The sequence below is a fragment of the Budorcas taxicolor genome, chromosome 6 (assembly GCF_023091745.1).
Source record: "Budorcas taxicolor isolate Tak-1 chromosome 6, Takin1.1, whole genome shotgun sequence".
NCBI classification, from domain to species: domain Eukaryota; kingdom Metazoa; phylum Chordata; class Mammalia; order Artiodactyla; family Bovidae; genus Budorcas; species Budorcas taxicolor.
The window spans coordinates 97,213,639-97,235,054 of NC_068915.1; the positions used below are offsets into that span (position 1 = coordinate 97,213,639).

Here is a 21,416-nt window from a genome sequence, read left to right on the forward strand (position 1 = left end):
AAGGATGAACTTCATACAGATTCTGAAAAAGCTTATGAGATGACAAAAGAAAGGGGATCTCTTCATGATAGTAGAGAAACAACTGGAAAAGTAGGGGAGGGATGAGAGAACATTATACACCAGGGACTAGATTAGAAAGAAATGAAAAGGAGTATGCTCAGTTTCTAGCCAGTGGAGAATTAAGCTGGAGAGTCTTAGTCCCTCTAGGCTGCTTTAGCAAAGTCACAGAGGCTAGGTAGCTTCAAAACAGCAAAACTAGTTTTCACAGTTCTGAAGGCTGGGAAGTCCAAGACCGGGGAGCTGGTGAGTTCATCATCTGGGGAGAGCCTGGGTCTTGCTCTGGTGGGCGGGGTCATGCTCAGTAAATCATTAATCCAGTTTTCTGCTGATGGGTGGGGCTGTGCTCCCTCCATGTAGTTGTGCCTGAGGCCGCCCAGTCCTGGTATGAAGCTGCCATATGATACCTCGGTGGTAGAGCTCGGGCTTCCCTTGTGGCTCAGCTGGTAAAGAATCCGCCGGCAACGGGGAACACCTGGGTTCGATCCCTGGCCTGGGTTCGACCTGGAGAAGGGAAAGGCTACCCACTCCAGTATTCTGGCCTGGAGAAGTCCATGGGGTCACAAAGAGTGGGACACAACTGAGCAACTTTCACTTTTCTTTCATGGTAGGGCTAATGGCAACGTCCTCCAAGAGGACTTACGCCAACACACTGTGCCTCCCAGGACGGCTGCTGCCAGCGCCCCTGTCCCCGCAGCAGGCCACTGTTGACCCACGCCTCCACAGGAGATTCCTGGACACTCATAGGCAGGTCCGCCTCAGTCTCTTATGGGGTCACAACTCCTTTCCTCTGGGTCCTGGTGTGCAAAAGGTTTTGTTTGTGTCCTCCAAGAGTCTCTAGCGGGTATGGAGTTTGATTTTAACCTGATTGTGCCCCCTCCTACTGGCTTGTTGCAGCTTCTCCTTTGTCCTTGGACAGGGGAATATCTTTGTTTGGTGGGTTCCAACATCCTCCTGTTGATGGTGGTTCAGCAGCTCGTTGTGATTTTGGTGTTCTTGCAGGAGAAGATGAGAGACGAGGGGAGAGGCCTGTCCCCTCGCCGCTGGCTGTCTTTGTCGCTGTCACCGCATGTAGAAGGGGTGGAGGAGCTTCTTGGGCCTCATTTATGAGGACACTAATCCCGTTCTTGGCTCCAAAGGCCTCTCAAAGGTCCTGCCTCCAGTGCATCACCTTGGGGGTTAAACTTCAATATAAGAATTTGGGGTCGGAAGGGGGAACACAAGCATTCAGTCTGCGGCTAGAAGCATTTACTATGCATAATAAAAGGATACTAGATACCGTATTAACACATATACATGGAATCCAGAAAAATGGTACCGATGAACCTATTTGTAAGTCAGGAATAGGGATGCAGACATCGAGAACAGACTTGTAGGCGTGGTGGTGGGCAGGGCAGGGTGGGATGAACTGAGGGAGTAGCGTTGACACATATATACTACCACGTGTGAAATGGACAGCTTGCGGGAAGCTGCTGCACAACACGGGGAGCCCAGCCCAGTGCTCTGTGACAGCCTTGAGGGGCGGGATGAGGGGGTGGGCGTGAACTTCAGGGGGGAGGGGACACATGTATACCTTATTCACATTGTTGTATGGCAGAAACCAGCACAATATTGTAAAGCAATTATCCTCCAGTTAAAAAATTTTAAAACGGGTACCAGAAACACTGTAATTTATGGTGAGTAGTTGAGGATAGAAACAGATTAAAAAATTAAGAGAAAACTGAAATATCAGATTCAGTTTGTCAGCGTGGGCTGGGAAGGAAGGGGGTAAAAAAAAAGGTGAGTGGGATCTTTCTGAGGTCCTAAGGAATGCATTCATAATTAATGTGATGGAAAAGGATCTTAGAAGAACTTGATTTATCAAATAGGCTGGTTCTGAGGAAGAAAAATGCCTGGAGAGTGGGGAGTGAGCTAGAAGCTGAGTCCGAGTCAAATCATGATCCTTAGTAACAGAAAAAGGAGAAAAATCTCACCTCTGGAATTTCCAGAAAGAGACAAAGATAATAAATTTGCTAAGCATTTTGCCTGCTTCCTTGATAGCTCAGTTGCAGGAGACCCAGGTTCGATTCCTGGGTTGAGAAGATCCCCTGGAGAAGGGATAGACTGCCCACTCCCGTATTCTGGCCTGGAGAATTCCATGGGGAGAAGTCCATGGGGGTCACAAAAAGTTGGACACAACTGACTGACTTTCCCTTTCACTTTTGCCTGCAGAAATATCAGGGGACAAAGGCCTCTTAAAGCTGTGGCTCTTTTTATTCCTGTTAATCCTGATCTGCCTTGTGTTAGTTGCTCAGTCATATCCAACCCCGTGGACTCTAGCCCACTAGGCTCCTCTGTCCATGGAATTCTCCAGGCAAGAATACTGGAGTGGGTAGCCGTTCCCTTTCTCCAGGGCATCTTCCTGACCCAGGGATCAAATCCAGGTCTCCCACTTTGCTGACAGATTCTTTACTATCTGAGCCATGAAGCCCAGTTGTGCTCCCTCCCACAGGAGCACTGATTTTCAATCTTGGGTCGATAAAGTTGGTTTCTTAGAGAAGCCTCACGCAAAAGGGCTTCTCTAATCAGCACTTCTGGGGTAGCAGGGCTTCCTGTTTGGCCTTCTGCAAGGCTGGCTTGAGTTGCGAAGCTTAACTGGTGACTTTTCACCAAGACAGGTGCACGGCAGCCTTTGTCCAGCAGATGGTGCTGTTTCTCTGGGGACTAGCAAGTGCGTCCTCCCGAGAAAACAGCAGATGGCGCTAGGAGGTAGCATTAAGAGAGAGAACGGGGGCGGGGGGGGGGGGGGTGTGTGTGTGTGCGCGCGCGCACGGGAAGGTAGCGTTAAGAGAAAATGAGTGTGTATGTGTGTGTGTGTTGGTCAGTCAGTCGTGTCCGACTCCTTGAGAGCCCATGGACTATCCCGCCAGGCTCCGTTGTCCATGGGATTCTCCAGGCAAAAATACTGGAGTGGGTGGCCATTCCCTTCTCCAGGGGATCCTCCTGACTCAGGGATCGAACCTGGGTCTCCTGAATCGCAGGAGGATTCTGTCTGAACCACCAGGGAAGCCCCAAGATGAGTGTGGCGGTGGTGGTGTAGTCGCTAAGTCGTGTCTGACTCTTGCGAACCTGTGGACTGCAGCCTGCCAGTCTCCTCTGCCTATGGGATTCTCCAGGCAAGAATACTGGAGTGGGCTGCCATTTCCTTCTCCAGGGGATCTTCCTGACCCAGGAATCAAACCCGGATCCCCTACATTGCAGGAAAATGATTTACCAACTGAGCTATGATGGTGGTGTAGTTGCTAAGTCGTGTCCGGCTCTTGTGATCCTGTGGACTGTATGTAGCCTGCCTGGCTCCTCTGTCCACGGGATTCTCCAGGCAAGAGCACTGGAGTGGATTGCCATTTCCTTCTCCCAAAATGAGTGCATTTATCCTTAAAGCCATGACAGTATTTATCCTTAAATTCATAACATGACATTACAGAAGTCAGAGTAGTTTGGGAAAAAACAGCAGTAATACTGAATGAAATCTAGCCACTAATATTTCTCTTCCTTCTTTGTTCCCTAAGTTACATTTTAAAAAAAATCAGTGATTTTGGATAACTTGTTTTTTCTAGATGCAGTGTTAAAATGAACTTGTTTGGGGTTAAAAAAAAAAAAACCTTGGAGTACAAAGTTGAATGTAGTATGTGCCAGTAGAGTTTGTTATTTCCACCACCTGTGCCCAAATGGTAAACTGCTGTTATCTTCAACCTCGTGTTTAAGAAAAATTTGTAGTTTTTGCCAAAGCATTGGAGACACTCTAACAGAAATAAAATTCACTCTGCAGATTTTACCCAAGTTATTCATACAAATATTTATTAAGCATCTGCAGTGTGCTGTAAGGGGATAAAGTCCATCCCTACTTTCAGGGTACATCCATTTTTTAAAAAGTTTAATTGATTGATGTTTGGCTGTGCTGGGTCTTCATTGCTTGCAGAGGGTTTTCTCTAGTTTCGGTAAGCAGCAGCTACTCTAGTTGAGGTGTGCAGGCTTCTCATTGCGGTGGCTTCTTTTGGGGAGGACAGGCTCTAGGGTACACAGGCTTCACTAGTTACAGCTCCTGGGCTCTAGGTGCCTGGGCTCAGCAGTTGTGGGCTTTACTGTCCAGAGTCATGTGGGATCTTCCCTGATCAGGGATGGAACCGGTGTCCCCTGCATTACAACGCAGATTCTTAACCACTGGACCACCAGAGAAGCCTCAGTATGTTCATTTTTGGAGGAAGCAGTCAATAAACAATACATGATAGAAAATTAGACACGAGCAAGTGCCCTGAAGAGAAAATAGCGCACAGTGGCTTTTTATAAGGAGGATGCTAAGAAGGTGACATCTAATCTGAACATGAAAGACTAGACAAGTAAGGAGCTGGAAGGAAGACTATCCCATGAAGATGGAATAGCATGTCGTAAATATCTAGGGCAAAGCTTGGCTTATTTCAGAAATTGAGCGCAGGCCAGTGGCTGGATGGCATCAGAGAAGTGGGTGGAGCTAAATCGTCAGGCCTTGGTACCACAATAAGGAGTTGGGGTTGTTTTCTGCAGGTGGTGGGAAGCTCCCAGAGAATTTTAAATGGGAGATGGCATGACCTGAGTTACATTTTTAAGGGAATTCTCTGTGGGATGGAGAATGGATCGTAGGTGGGCAAGAGTGGACGCAGGAAAACCAGTTAGATGTATCAGAGTTGAATACCAAGGCAGAAGCCACTTTAGGTGTTTTATTCAGAGAGGGATTTAAAACACAGAGCGAGACATTTGTGAAATCAGTGGGAAGGACTAGAGGAGGAGTAGTGGCGGGTGGTACTGCTGGATTACAGGGTGGAAGGAAACCCACAGTAGCTGAGTCCAGAGTTTGAGAATCCTGCCACCACTGACATTGCTGCTCAGGGCTGGCCAGACACTGGAACACCAAGTTAGCCTGTTACAGCTTCTTCCAAACACTGGTAATTTGCCACCTTGCTTACCAACAGCAATACCAATAGGAAGGTTGCCTCTCGGTCTTGCTTCTCTTTATTAACTTTGTGCTAGTACATTTAATGGACAGTATCTAATTCTAACCTAGAGCTCCTACACATTAGGGTGTCTGGGACATGTGTTTAGGTTTATAATGTCTCCAGTTTGTGAATAAAATGGTGCTTGAGAGACAATTTGCTAGATCTAAGACAAGATTATTGCAGTAATACAGGTCAAGGATGGTGGTGGCTTGGCTTAGGATGGCAGAAGTGGAAATAGATGGAAGTGGACACATTGAGAGTGTGTTTTAGAGGCATCAATGATCACACTTGTTTATTGATTGGATTTGGAAGAAAGATCTTTCTATTTTTTAGCTTGAGGAGTTGTAGCATGTAAAGTGTGAAATGCCAGTGTAGACATGACCAGCAAGCAGTTGAAATTAAGCCTAGAACTGAGGGCCTTGCCTTGGCTGGAAATCAGATTAGTGAGTTCATTCTGAAGATGCTATCAAAACTCAAGTCATTTATCCTTTAAAAATATAACATGTAAGAAGAATGTTGATAGAAAGTCTAGACCACGCCCTTAGGCTTTAACATTACAGATCAAGCTAAGGGGAGAAGTCAGAAAAGGAGCTGGAAAAGGATTGGGCATGGAGGAAGGAAAGTCAGGGGAGTGACGTGTGAGCCAAATGAAGAAGAGAGTGCTCAGACGTGTCAAGTGCTGGTCAGCACGTCAGTTGAGAACAGCAGTGGTGCTAGGATTAGGCAGATGCAGTCTCAGGGGAGTAGTAGGAATAAAAATAAGATGAATTTAGGGACTTCCCTGGTGGTCCAGTGGTTAAGAATCTGCCTCCCAATGCAGGGGACGCAGGTTCAATCCCAGCTTGGGGAACTAAGATCTCACATGCCAAGGGGCAGCTAAGCCCACGTGCTGCAATGAAGGCCCCACACAGCAAAAATAAATAATTTTTTTTTTTTAAAGTAAGATTAGATGAAGCTGAAGAGAGGATATGAGGTCTAAAGACTTACCAACTCTGTGGATCTTTTCAAAGAACAAACTTTGGGGTATTTTAATTCTCTGGTTTATCTTCACTCTAATCTTCATTATTTCCTTTCTTCTGCTTGTATTGAGTTTAGTTTGCTCTTCTTTTTCTAGTTCCTTAAGGTGAGTGGTTAGGCTGCTGCTTTGAGATCTTTCTTTCTTTTTTTTAATGCAGTCATGTGTAGCTGTGGATTTCCGTCCGCATGCTGCTTTCACTGTGTCCTGCAGGTTTGGGGTATCTTGTGTTTTCATTTTCATTTATCTCAAAGTGTTTTCTAGTTTCCCTTGTGATTTCTCCTTTGACTTCTTGATCCTTTAAGAGTGTGGTGTTGAATTTCCACACAGTTGTGAATTGTCTAAATTTCCTTCTGCGACTGATGTCTTATTTCATTCCATTGTACTTGGAGAACTCGGTATGGTCTTGATCTTTTAAAATTCATCAAGACTTATTTTGTGGCCTAACACGGGGTCTATCCAGGAGAACGTTCTCTGTGCCCTGAAGAATGTTGTTTTCTGCCACTGTTGGGTGGAGTGAGTGCTCTATGGATGTTCACTGGGTCTAACGGCTGTATAGTATTGAGGCTTCTCGTTGCTTTTTCCATTGTGGAATGTGCAGTATTCAGTTCTCCATCTATTATTGTTGAACCATTTCTTCTTTTCATTGTCTGTTTTTGCTTCATTTACTCTGGTGCTCTGTTTTAGGTCTGTATATGTCTGTAATCTTCTTGCTAGATTGGCTCTTCATTATAGCGAGTAAACGTCTTTTTGTCTTTTCTAACAGTTTTTGTCTGAACCTCTATTTTACCTGACCTTAGTATAGCCACTCCAGTCCTGTTTTGGTTGCTGTTTACATGGCATGTCTTTTTTTATCCTTTTATGTTCAATCTGTTTTTACCTTTGCCTTGAAAATGTGTTTTGTGTAGATAGTGTATAGTGGGGTTATATTTTAAAAATCCATTCTGCCAGTCCTGCTTTTTGATTGAGTTCAGTTCTCCACACTTCATGTAATTACTGGAAGGACTTGCTTCTGTCGTTTTTCTATTGGGTGCAAACTTGCAATTAGAAGATGAATACGTTCTGGAGGTCTGACGCGTAACACTGTGATTATTATGGTCAACAGTATTGCGTTATATACTTCAAAATTCATTTCTGCAGTTCTTGTATCTTTTTTGTTCCTCAGTCCTCCATTATTGCCTTCCTTTGTGTTAAATACGTATTCTCTAGTATGCCATTTTAATTCCCTTGTTGTTTCTTTTACATTATGTTCTTGAGTTATTGTATTTTCCTAGTGGTTTCTCTGGGTGGTTATAATTAACATCTTACAACAATCCATTTCTAATTAGCACTACCTTAATTTTAATAGATCTAAAGCTCTGCTTATATATAACTCCATTCTCTGCCATCCCTCTGCTATATTGCTGTCACAAACTACATCTTTATTGTGTGCCCATGAACACAGATTTATAATCACTTCTTTATGCAGTTGTCCTTTAAACCAGATATGAGAGAAAAAAAAGGAGTTACAAACAACAAATATATTTTTTCTTAATGGCTCAGTGGGAAAGAATCTGCCTGCAACGCAGGGGACGCGGCAGGAGCCGTGGGTTCGATCCCTGCGTTGGGAAGATCCCCTGGAGAAGGAAATAGCAACCCACTCCAGTATTCTTGCCTGGGAAATCCCGTGGTGGGCTACAGTCCATGGGGTTGCAAAAGAGTCAGACACAACTTAGCAACTAAACAACAGCAATATTGTATTAGTTTCCTAGGGCTGCAAAGAACCGCAGGTGGGGTGGCTTAAAGCGACAGAAGTTTATTCTCTCACAGTTCTGGATGCCAAAACTCTGAAATGAAGGTGTCGGCAGAGCTGGTTCCTTCTGGAGGCACCAAAGGAGAATCTGCCCCTTGTCTCTGGCTTCTCCCGACAGCTGCTGATGCTCAGCGTTACTTGGCGTGCAGAGGCATCACTCTGATCTCTCCGCCTCCAGTGGCTTTCTCCCTGTGTGTCTGCGTCTTCACAGACTGACTTACAGGCTCACCAGAAGATTGGATTAGGGGCCTACCCTACTCCAGGATGACCTCATCTTAACTGACTGCATCTGCAACAATTCTGTTTCTAAATAAGGTCACGTCCTGAGCTGTTGGGGATTAGGACTTGAACAGATCTTTTTGGGGAAACACAATTCAACCCATAACACCAGGAACATGTCAGCACTTTTCACAGCCCTTATTTGCTGAAATATCTCATTCTCCATCCTTTCCTCTCAAGCTTTTTAGTCAGTCTGTCCTTAGTCCCAGGTGTTCTACAGTACTCCAGGTAGCGGTGCCTAATCCACTGACTTTAAACTTCTTTTTTTCATCTATTAATTTTTGGCTGCACTGTGTCTTCGTTGGTTCCGGTGTGGACTTTCTCTAGTCGCGGCAAGCCGGGGCTACTCTGTTGCAGTGCGTGCGCTTCCATTGCAGAGTCTTCTCTGTTGCAGAGCACGGGCTCTAGGCACAGGGGCCTCAGTAGTTATAGCACTTGGGCTCAGTAGTTGTGGCACAGGGGCCTGATTGCTCCAGGGCATGGGGAAGCTGCCCAGACCAGGGATCAAACCTGCATTGGAAGGCAGATTCCTATCCACTGCACCACCAGGCACATTTTTTGACAATTGCCCTTGGGTAGGGTAGCTACCTCAACCCTGGCGGAATTCTTAGTTAGGCAAGATAAAGGCGAATGCTTTGAGCCAGTCCCCCCAAGAAGCCACCAGATGGTTGTCATGGACTGAACTGTGTTTCCAGGCCCTCCGCCTGCTGCCCCCAACCCCTCAGATTCATATGTTAAAGTCCTGACTTTCATTGTAACTGCCTTTGGAGATGTGAACTTTAGGAGGTAACTGACTGCAGCCATGAAATTTAAAAAGATGCTTGCTCCTTGGAAGAAAAGTTATGACCAACCTATGAGTGAGTGAAGTTGCTGAGTCGTGTCCGACTCTTTGCGACCCCATTGACTGTAGCCTACCAGGCTTCTCTGTCCATGGGATTTTCCAGGCAATAGTACTGGAGTGGATTGCCATTTCCTTCTCCAGGAAATCTTCCTGACCCAGGGATCGAACCTGGGTCTCCTGCATTTTAGACAGACGCTTTACCGTCTGATCCACCAGGGAAGTCACCTATACAGCATATTAAAAAGCAGAGACATTACTTTGCCAACAACAGTCCGTCTAGTCAAGGCTATGGTTTTTCCAGTAGTCACGTATGGATTTGAGAGTTGGACTCTAAAGAAAGCTGAGCGCCAAAGGATTGATGCTTCTGAACTGGGGTGTTGGAGAAGACTCTTGAGAGTCCCTTGGACTACAAGGAGATCCAACCAGTCCATCCTAAAGGAAATCAGTCCTGAATATTCATTGAAAGGACTGATGCTGAAGCTGAAACTCCAATACTTTGGCCACCTGATGTGAAGAACTGACTCATTTGAAACACCCTGATGCTGGGGGCAGGAGGAGAAGGGGACGACAGAGGATGAGATGGCTGGATGGCATCACTGACTCAATGGACATGAGTTTGAGTAAACTCTAGGAGTTGGCATTGGACAGGGAGGCCTGGCGTGCTGCAGTTCATGGGGTCGCAAAGAGTCGGACATGACTGAGCGACTGAACTGAAGTGAAACTGAAGGTTAGATCAAGTCACCAGGGTGGGGCCCTGGGCTTCCCTAGCGGCTCATTCAGTAAAGAATCTGCCTGCAATACAGGAGACATTGGTTCGATCCCTGGGTCAGGAAAATCCTCTAGAGAAGGGAATGGCTATACACTCCAATATTATTGCCTGGAGAAACCCGTAGACAGAGTAGTCTGGTGGGTTACAGTCCATGGAGTTGAAAAGAGTCAGACACAAATGAGCGACTAAGACACACACACACACACACACACACACACACACACACACACACACACACACACACACAGGGGGGCCCTAATCCAATGGGATTTATGTCCTTACAAGAGGAGGAAGAGACCCCAGAGAGCCCTCACCGGAAACTGAATTGGCCAGAACCTTGATCTTGGACTTGCCAGCCTCCAGGCTGTGAAAAAATAAACTTCAACAAGCAGCCTATGCTTTTTTTTTTTTTTTAACTGCTGCTTGAACTAACACATAGCTCAAAGCAAACAGCCACAATTCTCAACAAATGGGGTCCATTTTTCTGCTCTTACCTGTACCAGAAATACAGGCTGTTACTGTCAAGGCCACCCTTGAGCCTGGGAGCAGGGCTGGGACCAAAGAGAGTTAAAACACCACCATCCTCTCTGTTTTTACTGAGATTCAGCTGTTTTTGCCTTACGCCTTTCCCTCTGGGCTGCTGCAAGGTTTTACTTACTTTCCAGGATTTTGAAAAAGTTGATTCTGACAGGTTTTGCCAGTTTATTTGCGCTTCCTTGGAGGGAAGGACTTGTTTTGTAATTAATTAATGTGTTTCTTTGGCTGCACTGGGTGTTGGTTGCAGCATGTGAATTCTTAGTTGAGGCACGTGAATTCTTAGTAGCAGCATGAGGGATCTAGATCTCTGAGGAGGGATCGAACCTGGGACCCCTGCACTGCATGCTTGGAATCTTAGCCACTGGACCACCAGGGAAATCCCTTGGAGGGAAAGACTTTTGAGGTTCCTTGTGTGTTAGTTGCTCAGTCATGTCTGACTCTTTGTGACGCCATGGACTGTAGTCCACTAGGCTCCTCTGTCCATGGGATTCTCCAGGCAAGAATACTGGAGTGGGTTGCCATGCCCTTCTCTGGGGTATCTTCCCGACCCAGGGATCGAACCTGGGTCTTCCCACATTGCAGGCAGATTCTTTACCATCTGAACCATCGTGGAAGCCCCATACTGTCATACCAAAAATAACACTTTGACCCCAACATGATGTAAACATACAACCTTCTGGTCTGGAGCCAGACACACTATTTTGTTGCTCCAGGAAGCCTTCCCTTACCCTTTCATTCTCACTGCTGTTGCTCCACCGTGCTCTTCAACAATATGACGTCGACACTCCTCCCACCAAGAAGGTGGCGACCTTTGTTCCCTCCTTGAGTCTGGGTGGGAGCTTATGACAGCTCCAACCGAAAGAGGCCCACAGAGGTGACACTCGGACTTTCCAGGCTAGACTGTGAGAAGGATACAGCCTCTATAGACTTTTTTCAGGAGCTAGGGGTTGGACACTTGCCTTGGGGAACCAGCTACCATGCTGTGAGAGCCCAAATTAGCCCAGGTGGAGAGGCCCCTGGGGAGAGGAAAGGAGGCCCCAAGCTGGGACCGCCCTGGTGGTCCAGTGGCTAAGACTCCAAGCTCTCAATACAGGGGGTCTGGGTTCAATCCCTGGTCAGGGAACTAGATCCCATATGCTGCAACTAAGAATTCACATACCACAACTAAAGATCCTTCATGTCAAATAAAGTGAAAGTGTTAGTCACTCTTTGTGATCCCATGAACTATAGCCCACCAGGCTCCTCTGTCCATGGGATTCTCCAGGCAAGAATACTGGAGTGGGTTGCCATTCCCTTCTCCAGGGGATGTTCCCAACCCAGGGATCAAAGCTGGGTCTCCCGAATTGTAAGCAGATTCTTTACCTTCTGAGCCAACAGGGAAGCCCAAATAAATAAATAAATAATAATAAATAAACTAAGACCCAGTTCAGCCAAGTAAATATTTTCAAAAAAAGGTCCCAAGCGGACAGCCAGCCTCAATCTGCAGACATATGAATAAACCAGCCTTCAGAGGCTTTGAGCCTTCAGCCCTCAAGGCTTCCAGCTGAGACCTCAGACCTCATGGAGCAGAAATGAGCTGTCCCTGCTGTGCGCTGTCTGAATTCCTGACCCGCAGAATCGGTGAGCATAATACACAGTTGTTTTTATGCCACTACATTTTGCAGTAATTTGCTAGGCAGCCACAGGAACTGGAAAGTCGCCAAGTGAGTCATACGGTGTCAAGCAGTGGACAGACGACTTGTCCCTTTGCAATGGATTTAAAGGGCCCGTGTTCAAAAGTGTAGGGGGTTGGGGAGGTTGGGGGGAGGGGATGACCAGCAGGATTGTATCACAGGCTCCCTTTTCCTCCCTCCAAACAGCGGCCTCTTGTCTTCCTCCGTTTTCGCAGTGTCCCCACCTCCCCAATCATCCAGGCTTGAAACCTCAGAATGTCTTTGTTTTTTCCTTTCCCTTCACCCTCCTGGGGCTTTCCTGGTGCCTCAGATGGTAAATAATCTGCCTGCAACGCAGGATTAAACCCGGGTTTAATCCCTGGGTCAGGAAGATCCCCTGGAGAAGGGAATGGCAACCCACTCCAGTATTCTTGCCTGGAGACTCCCATGGACAGAAAAGCCTGGTGGGGCCACAAAGAGTCAGAAACAACTGAGCTACTAACACTTCACCCTTCTGGAGTAACAAATCACACCCACTGTCTTTTTCACAGCACCTCACAAATTTGTTCTTTCCATTCCTAACAGCCTGTGCTTGAAATTCCAGGAGTTCATTGTTACCTACAGAATACAATGCAATGAGATGGAAATAGATACCCAGTAATAATAGGCATCGTGCTCTCATACTAGAAAAGGGTAGGGTTTAAAGCTTTCCAGGGGCAAGTGATGATAATACTAATAGACAGTATGTGGAAGTTTGCTGTATTTTGAGAAAGCGCCTCCAGGGCTATTTGAGAAGCAAATCAGTGGGTAGTCTCGGGAGTACTTCTTTTTTTTTTAATTTAAGTTAAAGACAAAAATTTATTTATTTTTTGTTGTTGTTGCACCCTGTGACTTGTGGGATTTTAGCTCCTTGGCCAGGGATGGAAACTGGACCCCATGCAGTAGAAGCTTGGAGCCGTAACTAGACTCCTGGGGAAATCTCTGGAGCGCTTCTAATCCCTGGATCCACTTGGTTCCTAGGTTTAATCCAGGTGCTTTTCCGCCAGCCTCTCTGAATGATCCTTGGCCACACATCTAAACTTGGTTTACAGACATCTAGAGGTGTTAGGTGTTGACTGTTAAATAAATCTCTTAGTTCTAACTTATACCCTTTTCTTTATCTTGACCCAAACAGTATCTGTAAGGAGAGTTTTTGACGAGCTAAATTTAAAAAATCTGAGTATGGGACTTCCCTTGGCAGTCCAGTGGTTAAGACTCCATGCTTCCAATGAAGGGGTTTCGGGTTCAGTCCCTGTCAAGGGAATTAAAATCCCACATGCCATACGGTGTGTGTGGTGGGGGGGGAATAAATTTTTTTTTTTTTAATCTGAGTATGATTTGGAGGCTCATTTCAGCTTCCTGTCTTAAAGCCATGAAATAGAAGCAATTTTCTTCAGGTAAATACCCAGTTATCCAAAAATAATGATTTTATTTTTGAAGCTCCAAAAGAGAAAATCAGGTTCTGACACAGAGCTTGCATGAAGATTACTTCAGGTCCTAATTAGAACCTGGGTATTTAATGTGTCCTACTTGCTGCAGACATCATAAGAAATAACCCTTTTTATAATCTAGAATTTCCTCCTTAAGACACAGGAAAGCTGTTTGCTAAGAGAAGTGGAGGAACAATTGCATCCTCTGAAATCTGACCCTGTTACCATTGTTTCCTAAGTGTCTTGAGCACTGAGTAGCTCGTATTTACAAGACTAATTATTAAAAAAAAAAGAAAAAGAAGAATGAAAATAAAACTAAAAGAGGGGGCAGGGTTGTCGCTAACAGCCACTTACTTAAAAAATACTTGCTAAGCACTTAACTGTGTGCCAGGCACTGTTCTAGGAACCAGGTATGTGGCAGGCAAAAATCCCTGCTCTCATGGGGCTTGCCTTTTAGGGGTAGAGAGGACACGATAATAAAATAAGTAAAATGTGTTAGTGTTATGCATGTTAAACATTTTCATAATTATAGGACCATGTTTTTTAAAAAATGCTGTGGAGCAAAATAAAGCTGAAAAGAGGGACAGTGCTGGAATGGACTTGAAGGGGGTGGATGCTAGAGGCCAGAGAGGCCCCGGTGAGAAAGTAACACTAGAGGAGGCGAAGAAGGTGAGAGTTTTAAACATCTGGGGGAAGATTGTCAAGCCCGAGGTTTTAACAAATGCAAAGGCCCTGAGGTCAGAGCATGCCTGGCTCTTAGGGGAACGTATGGAATCAGAGGGACTAGATCAGAGAGAATGAGAAGTGGAGAGGCAAGGACCTCCCTGGTGGTCTAGCAGTTAAGACTTCACGCTCCCAGTGCAGGGGGCCTGGGTTCCATCCCTGGTCAGGGAATTGGGTCCCACATGCCATAACTAATCCCTCATGTGGCAATAAAGATCCCAGGTGCTGCAACTAAGACCTGGCTTGCAGCCACATAATTTTTTTTTTAAGGTGAGGAGGCAGGTCCTATTGGCCTTTGTAGGGCATTTCAGTGAACTGGGCTTTTAGTCTAAGTAAAAGAGAAGCCGTTGGAGGATTTTAAGTGGAGTGTGATGATCTAAGATCATTTTGAATGCTGTGTTGAGGACGGTCTGAAGGAAGCAAATGAAAAGGCAGAGAAACTAGTTTTTGTAGGCTATTATAAAAATCCAGGAGAGATGGAAGTGGTTTGGACCAGATGGTAGCAGGGGATAAACTCTACTATAATTTGAAGATAAAGCAGAATGAATTTGCTGACAGATGTGGGTGTGAGAGAAGGAAGAGATAAGAATGACTTCAAGGTTTCAGTCTGGCAACACAAAGGTGAGTTGTCTTTAACTTATACGGGAACATGCCTGAAGGAATGACTTTAAAGGGATCAGATCAGGACTGTTAAACTTGAGGTGCCCTTGAGGGGAGATGCCACAAAGTAGTGGAATATATAGGCCTGGCATTTAGGATAAAGGTCTGGGCTGGAGAAGCTGCGAGAGGTGAGTAGATGGCAACAGTCCAAACTGGAAGACTGGACGAAGTCACCAAGAGCAGGAGCATAGACGAGAAGGAACAGTTCCAAGGCCCGAGCCACGGAACCTGTGTTAGGATGCTCATCCGACATTAGGATGTCTGGGAGAAGGCGGCCCAGGAAAGGGGTCTGAGGAGTGGACAGGGGCAGGAAGGAGACTAAGAGTGTGATGTTCTGGAAGCCACGTGAAGAAAGTGTGGGTGATCCAGTTGTGAAGCTGTGTAAACTATTGAAAGAACGAACTGTGTCTACAACATGACAAGGAGAACTTGAGGGAAGCAGGCCCAGTGAAGTGGTACAAGCAACAGCGTGATTGGCGTGGGTTCAGCGAAGAACTGGTCCCACTGTGTAGCACAGGGAACTATATTCAGTATCCTGTGATAAACTGTAATGGAAAAGAATATGAAATAAAATATATATGGATAACTGAGGTCACTTTGCTGTACAGCAGAAATTAACACAACATTGTAAATCAACTGTATTTCAATAAAAAAAAAAGTGGGAGAGGGGCTGGGAACAGCAAATATGGACCTTTTATTGTTTCTTTGTTTGCTTTAAAATTTATTTATTTATGACTGAGCGGGGTCTTCATTGCTGCCTGGGGGCTTTCTCTAGTTGCAGCCGTCCGGGGCTCCTCTCGTTTCGGTGCACCGGCTTCTCACTGTGGCTTCTCTTGTTGCAGAGCGTGGCTCTAGGGCACATAGGCTCAGTAGTTGTGGTTATGGGCTCAGTTGCTCCGCAGCATGTGGGATTTTCCCGGACCAGGGATTGAACTCATATTCCCTGCATTGGCAGGTGGATTCTTAACCACTGGACCACCAGGGAAGTCCCTGTTTACTTTTTAAGATAGGAGAAATAAAACAATATTTATGCTCATGAGAAGATCTTTGCTTTTCCAGCGACGGACCTAACCTCACTCACCTTCCCTTCCTTGCGCTTCAGATATGGATGTTTAGTGTTTCTTGGAACCCTCACTTTGAGGAATGTTAATAGGGAATCTGAACAGATAGAGAACTAGTTATCGTTGCCATGATAACTAGCAAATTGCAAATTTCAGGATATGCAAGTTTTGCTTTTCTATACCATGTGAAAATCAACTTGTTTCATATGTGGAATTCTCTTTCTCCAAACTTCCCACTACTTTGGAGGACATGACACATTTTAAGTGTGGCTGAGAGTCCTTAGACTTGGTGGAATTGCACTTCTGTCATTTAGCTGCTGTTTGGATGGTTCTTCACACTTGTAATAGGTGTTTAACCAACCCCACAGTTGGCCTCCTTCCTCCATTTCTGTATCATGATGAGTCTCATTTTTTTGGCTGCACTGGGTCTTAGTTGCAGCATGCAAGATCTTCCATCTTGGTGGTGGCATGTGGGATCTTTAGTTGTGGCATGCAAACTCTAGTTGCAGCGTGTGGCATCTCATTCCCTGACCAGGGATCAAACCTGGGCCCCCTGCACTGGGAGCGCGGAGTCTTAGCCACTAGAAACCTAGGGAAGTCTCTGTGATGAGTTCTTTAACAATTCTTCTCCCATTTCAAAGGAAGGACAGTAACTCAAAAAGTCTTTAAAACTTAATGTGAATCAATTAGATTTCAATAAAAGTAAATCAATAACATCCCACCTCCAACCCCCCTGCTGCTGCTGCTGCTAAGTCGCTTCAGTCGTGTCCAGCTCTGTGCTACCCCATAGACGACAGCCCACCAGGCTCCCCCGTCCCTGGGATTCTCCAGGCAAGAACACCGGAGTGGGTTGCCATTTCCTTCTCCAGTGCGTTAAAGTGAAAAGTGAAAGTGAAGTCGCTCAGTTGTGTCTGGCTCTTAGTGATCCCATGGACTGCAGCCCACCAGGCTCCTCCATCCGTGGGATTTTCCAGGCAAGAGTACTGGAGTGGGGTGCCACTGCCTTCTCCCCAACCCCCCTAAAAACCCTAAATATGAATCTTGTGGCAATAAGTACAAGGTTGTTCACAGAGGCTTCTCCCACTCTGGGCACATGGCCAGAGGGCCACTCTTGGCTATGGGGATTTGCTCTCACCAGCGAAATGTAAGCTACGTGATGTTTGTCCCTTCATAGTGGTTTTAAGACCAGTGAGCAGTCTCCCACATCTTCTTGGCTGTCAGCAGCTATGGAAGCAATGTCAAGTTGAAGACTTAGAAGTTCCCTGGCAGTCCCATGGCTGAGCCGCCACGATTCCACAGCAGGAGGGCTTGAGTTCAATCCCTGGTCAAGAAACTAAGATCCCACATGGTCTGTAGTTGTGGCTAGGGGAAAAAAAAGAGGAAGCCTCTATCAGCCAGTATTTGAGTCATAATGATGAGCAGAGCCTCCTTGCTCATCCAGGATAGACACCTAGTATGAGAAATAAACTTTAGTTTCGTTAGTTTTATTTTGGGAAGGCAAAAACCTAATTCATCCTGACACAGTGCCTAAGGACAAAAATAAGCAGTGATGTACCAGTCTCCACGATAACTAGCAAATTGCAAATTTCAGGATATGCAAGTTTTGCTTTTCCGTCCCATGTGCAAGGAAAATCCAGTAAATAACCCAAGTAACACGACTTGACCTCACTGTCAGTTCTCCACTGAATCAAAAACTATTGAACCTTGAATGCTGTTTTAAAAATATTTCTCTCCTAACCAAGAAGGGTACTTTTCAAGAGACTTAGCTGCATTACCAGAAACACAGTGTAGTGTATTTCCTATTGTGTTCTCTGGGTCGTCTGCATTAGCTCCTCTAAGAATGCTCACTCCAAATGCAGGCTCCCTGGTCTTGTTCTAGATGAATACTGTGGCCTTAACTCCTAGGAGGTTCTGTCATCTGGGTCTTTAAGGGTCTGTGTGCTCTGATACAAAATTTTATTTGGTCTTTGTCTTTGGTTCCTGCCAAGAGCTCCTAAAACTCTTGGGATTTTCCAAGTGATAGGGGGAGCTTTTGTTTTTCATAATGAGCCCCTTTGGCCACACTTGAGTTTATGCTCCTGAGATCACTATGGGTGGGGGCCTCTAGATGGCCTCAGGGTGAAGCTGGTCACCAGGAAGACCAAGTGGCCAGATCTCCTGCTGGACCTCCAGGCAGGGGTTGGGGAGGGGGCTGAAGGGGAAGGTCTATACCCACTTCAGCAGTTGAGATTCAGAGAGCTTCTGTGTTGGTGAGCACATTGAACCCCGGGAGGATGGTGTGCCCCTGAGTCCCTCGCTTTCCTTGTCCTTTGCATCTCTTCCACTTGGCTGTTCTGAAGCTATAGCTTTTTTTTAAAAAATTGGTTTCTTTATCTTTGGTAGCACTGGGTCTTTGTTGCTGCACCTGGGAGACTGGGATCCACTCTGCAGTTGTGATGCACAGGCTTCTCATTGCAGTGGCTTCTCGTGTTGCAGAGCACAGACTCTAGGCACACAGGCTTCAGTCCTTGCAGCACGCAGGCTCAGTGGTTGTGGCGTACAGGCTTAGTTGCTCTGAGGCATGTGGAATCTTCCTGGATGAGGGATCGAACTTGTGTCCCCTGCATTCATAGGCGGATTCCTATCCACAGTGCCACCAGGAAAACCCAAGTGATATCTATTGTGATAAACCAGCAAATTGAAGTAAACTGTCTTCCCAAGTTCTGTGAGCTGTTCTCAGGAAACCACTGAAGGGAGTTGTGGGAGCCCTCTAATTTTATTACCAGGTTGAACCTAAGGTAATCTGGGGACCTGACGCTTGTGACCAGCATAGGAAGTGAGGGCAATTTTATGGGGCTGAGCCTTTAAGCTGGTGGAGTCTGACAATAACTTTGGGTAGTGTCAGAATTGAACTGAATTGTAAGACACCCAGTTGGTGTCTGGAGAATTAGAGACTTGGTTGTTAGTGTTGCCAAACACCCTAGAAATATGCTATCGGTGTAACACTGAAGTTCATTTTCAACATAATGTCTCATTGGGTTTACCTATGCTTCAGTATTAGAGAAGAAATGTTCTTTGAAGAGGCCAAAAAAAAAAAAATCACAATTCTGCATAAAAGAATTTTATTTAGCGATCAGATCTCGATGAATAATGCCAGTCATTGCTTGATTCTGTTAAAATGTGCTATTAGATATACTCTTAAAAAGTGTACAGTGCATCACCAAAAGCTATTTAACTTGGATTGTGTAGAGTAAAAGAAAACTTCATAAATCTTTGTTCTTTGATAAAATTTTTAAAATATAAAAATGAAAAAAAAAACCCTCCAAAGCAGTATTCAAAAATAACAAATGTCACCTTGGACTATTTACAGTAAGATGCCTTTCTAATAGGAGAACACTCTTTTTCTCACATTTTACTTGGCTGTTAGAGGCATTCTCCCTGCACCACCTCATGATTTCTTCCATTCCTATCTTGCAGGAAATGGTTATCTTCTCTCTCATTCATCTTTGAGTCTTTCTCTGATACACCCTTTTCCTACTCTAAATTACCAGGAATTCTAGTCAACAGATGTTGGTTGAGCACCTAATGTGTGCCAGGCACTGTGCTAAAAGTGGGGATAAATACAGAAGTGAAAAGTGATTGAACCCCCCTCCTCAAGAAGCTCAGAGTTTGTGTTTAATTAAAAAACATTGTTCACATTATAGTCCTTGAAATCTCAAGTCCCTGCGAAGTGAATTTGGGGATTTCTTGAAACAAAGTGCACTCACAGCGTCTGTCAGCTTGGCCTACTCCAAGACATTTTGAATTTAGAATTCTGCTCATTTTTATGAAACACAGCCTCTATAAAGCCCAGGCCTACAGTTTGCGTTCTAAACTCTTTGCAGGTGGAAACTGCATGCTGGGTTGTAGGGGACCAGCTGAACCAATTTGTTTTTTGGGGGGAGGGTACCCTTCTAATTGGCTCCTACAAATTCTGAGTGTGAAAAGCCCTTAACCTCCCCCACCCCAATACAAAATTTAAGCGATAGGTACATTTGAGAAACTCCCCTCTTATGTGAACCTCCAACAAGATGCTCTAAAACTCCTATCTTTGACAAATGTCCAGAAGGAGTTCTTTTTCTTACCTTTGTGCTTTTCTGTGAATATTCTTAGCTTCAAACATAAAATTGAGCCTACAGGTGACCTTTCCCCCCCGCTTTATCATGGTTGAACCCCAAACAAGTTTATCTCTGGCATTTGGTCTAAACCTTCTTTATCCATGAGACCTCGAAAGACCCATGGTAGTTACTTACGGAAAAAAAAAAAGGCAAATCATGAAGTAGAAAATAAAAACCAAACATAGCGTACTATGGAAGCAAAAACGAAACCACACCCTGGCTGCCCCCATCTCTCCATGCCTGGCAGACCTTGGTCCTGCAGATATTCACACTGGCAAATATTTCTCAGTCACAGGAAAGTCCAACTCACGTGGTGGGCTTCCCTCTCACAGCTTATAGCGTTGAATCTGGTCAGCTGACCGCTGAACGATGATGAAGGGAGTTTCTTTGGGAAAGTTCCATCCTTGATCCCACATCGTCTGCAGGTTACGAGGGGTCACATCTCTATACAGTGCCTGTCCAAGTAAATGATACTCGGTCCATTCAAGAGCCAGATTCACAATTTCTTCATGAGCTGGTTCCAAGCCCTTTGGGTCTGAAGGCAACGTTGGGAGTTGGCGTTGTTCCCACGTCACATTTGGCCTGCCCTACCCAAAGTAGGGTGATCACGGTGGCTGGAGTACGTGAAGAGGACAATAAGAACGCGGGTGTTGGGAGAGAGGGGAAAAGACGTGATCATGCACAAGCTTCTTGCTCTGTCGTGCGTTATATTTTCAGTGTAACAGCATGTGTTTCGACACACAGGGCTTGTGCTTTTTCGTTAAATAACTCGCCCTGAAAAGCTCATTTGGCAAATGTGGCCACGAATGTGTGTTTCTGCGGGGGTGTGTGTGTGTGGTGTGTCACGAGGTTATGTGTCAAGTCCTATGGGTGTGTCCTGGCCCCTCCCTCGCTGCCACACCCACCTCCCCAGCAAGGAAAAGCTGAAGGGTTACACTTGGTCGGTTTGATATTCGGAAGCTTCAGACAGGCTTTCTGAGAAGCTTAGGAAGTTCTCCTGGTATTCGGAGCAAACAATCTCGTAGCGATAATGCCGGAACTCCACAGCAAAGGTGCCAAAGTAAGACAGGAAGCACATGACCAGGCCCCACTGAACCCTGGCGGCGTACATGTGGATGCCTTGCGCCATGAGGATGAAGTCTGGGGAGAAGTGGTCAAGGAAAGTACCTCTGTCGGCCACGTTAAGGCTGGGCTCTTCTCTGGGCAGAGACAGGTTACAGAAAAGAGCCAAAGAACTTGACAGGGCCAGCTGAGCTCTATCTACATAAATAATACATCATGCTGCCCTTTGTGCCAGACATGCTTCTAGGTGCTTTCATGGAGCACCTAGCTTGGTCCTCACACCATCCTATTATCTTCATTTTGTTTAAAATAGGGAGCACAGACTGATGAACCTATTTTCAGGGCAGTAGAGGA

The 21,416-nt window shown here is 45.6% G+C and overlaps 1 protein-coding gene across 1 annotated transcript in view; it reads right to left on the bottom strand.

Moving 5' to 3' along the window:
* Positions 1-18,956: 18,956 nt before the first annotated feature.
* TMEM150C (transmembrane protein 150C) overlaps positions 18,957-21,416 on the bottom strand; it is a 116,733-nt gene continuing 114,273 nt past the window's right edge. The window contains exon 8 of the mRNA XM_052642047.1: positions 18,957-21,140. Within this exon, the coding sequence (XP_052498007.1) occupies positions 20,932-21,140 (209 nt within the window). The 3' untranslated portion in view covers positions 18,957-20,931. The remainder of the gene's footprint in view (positions 21,141-21,416) is intronic.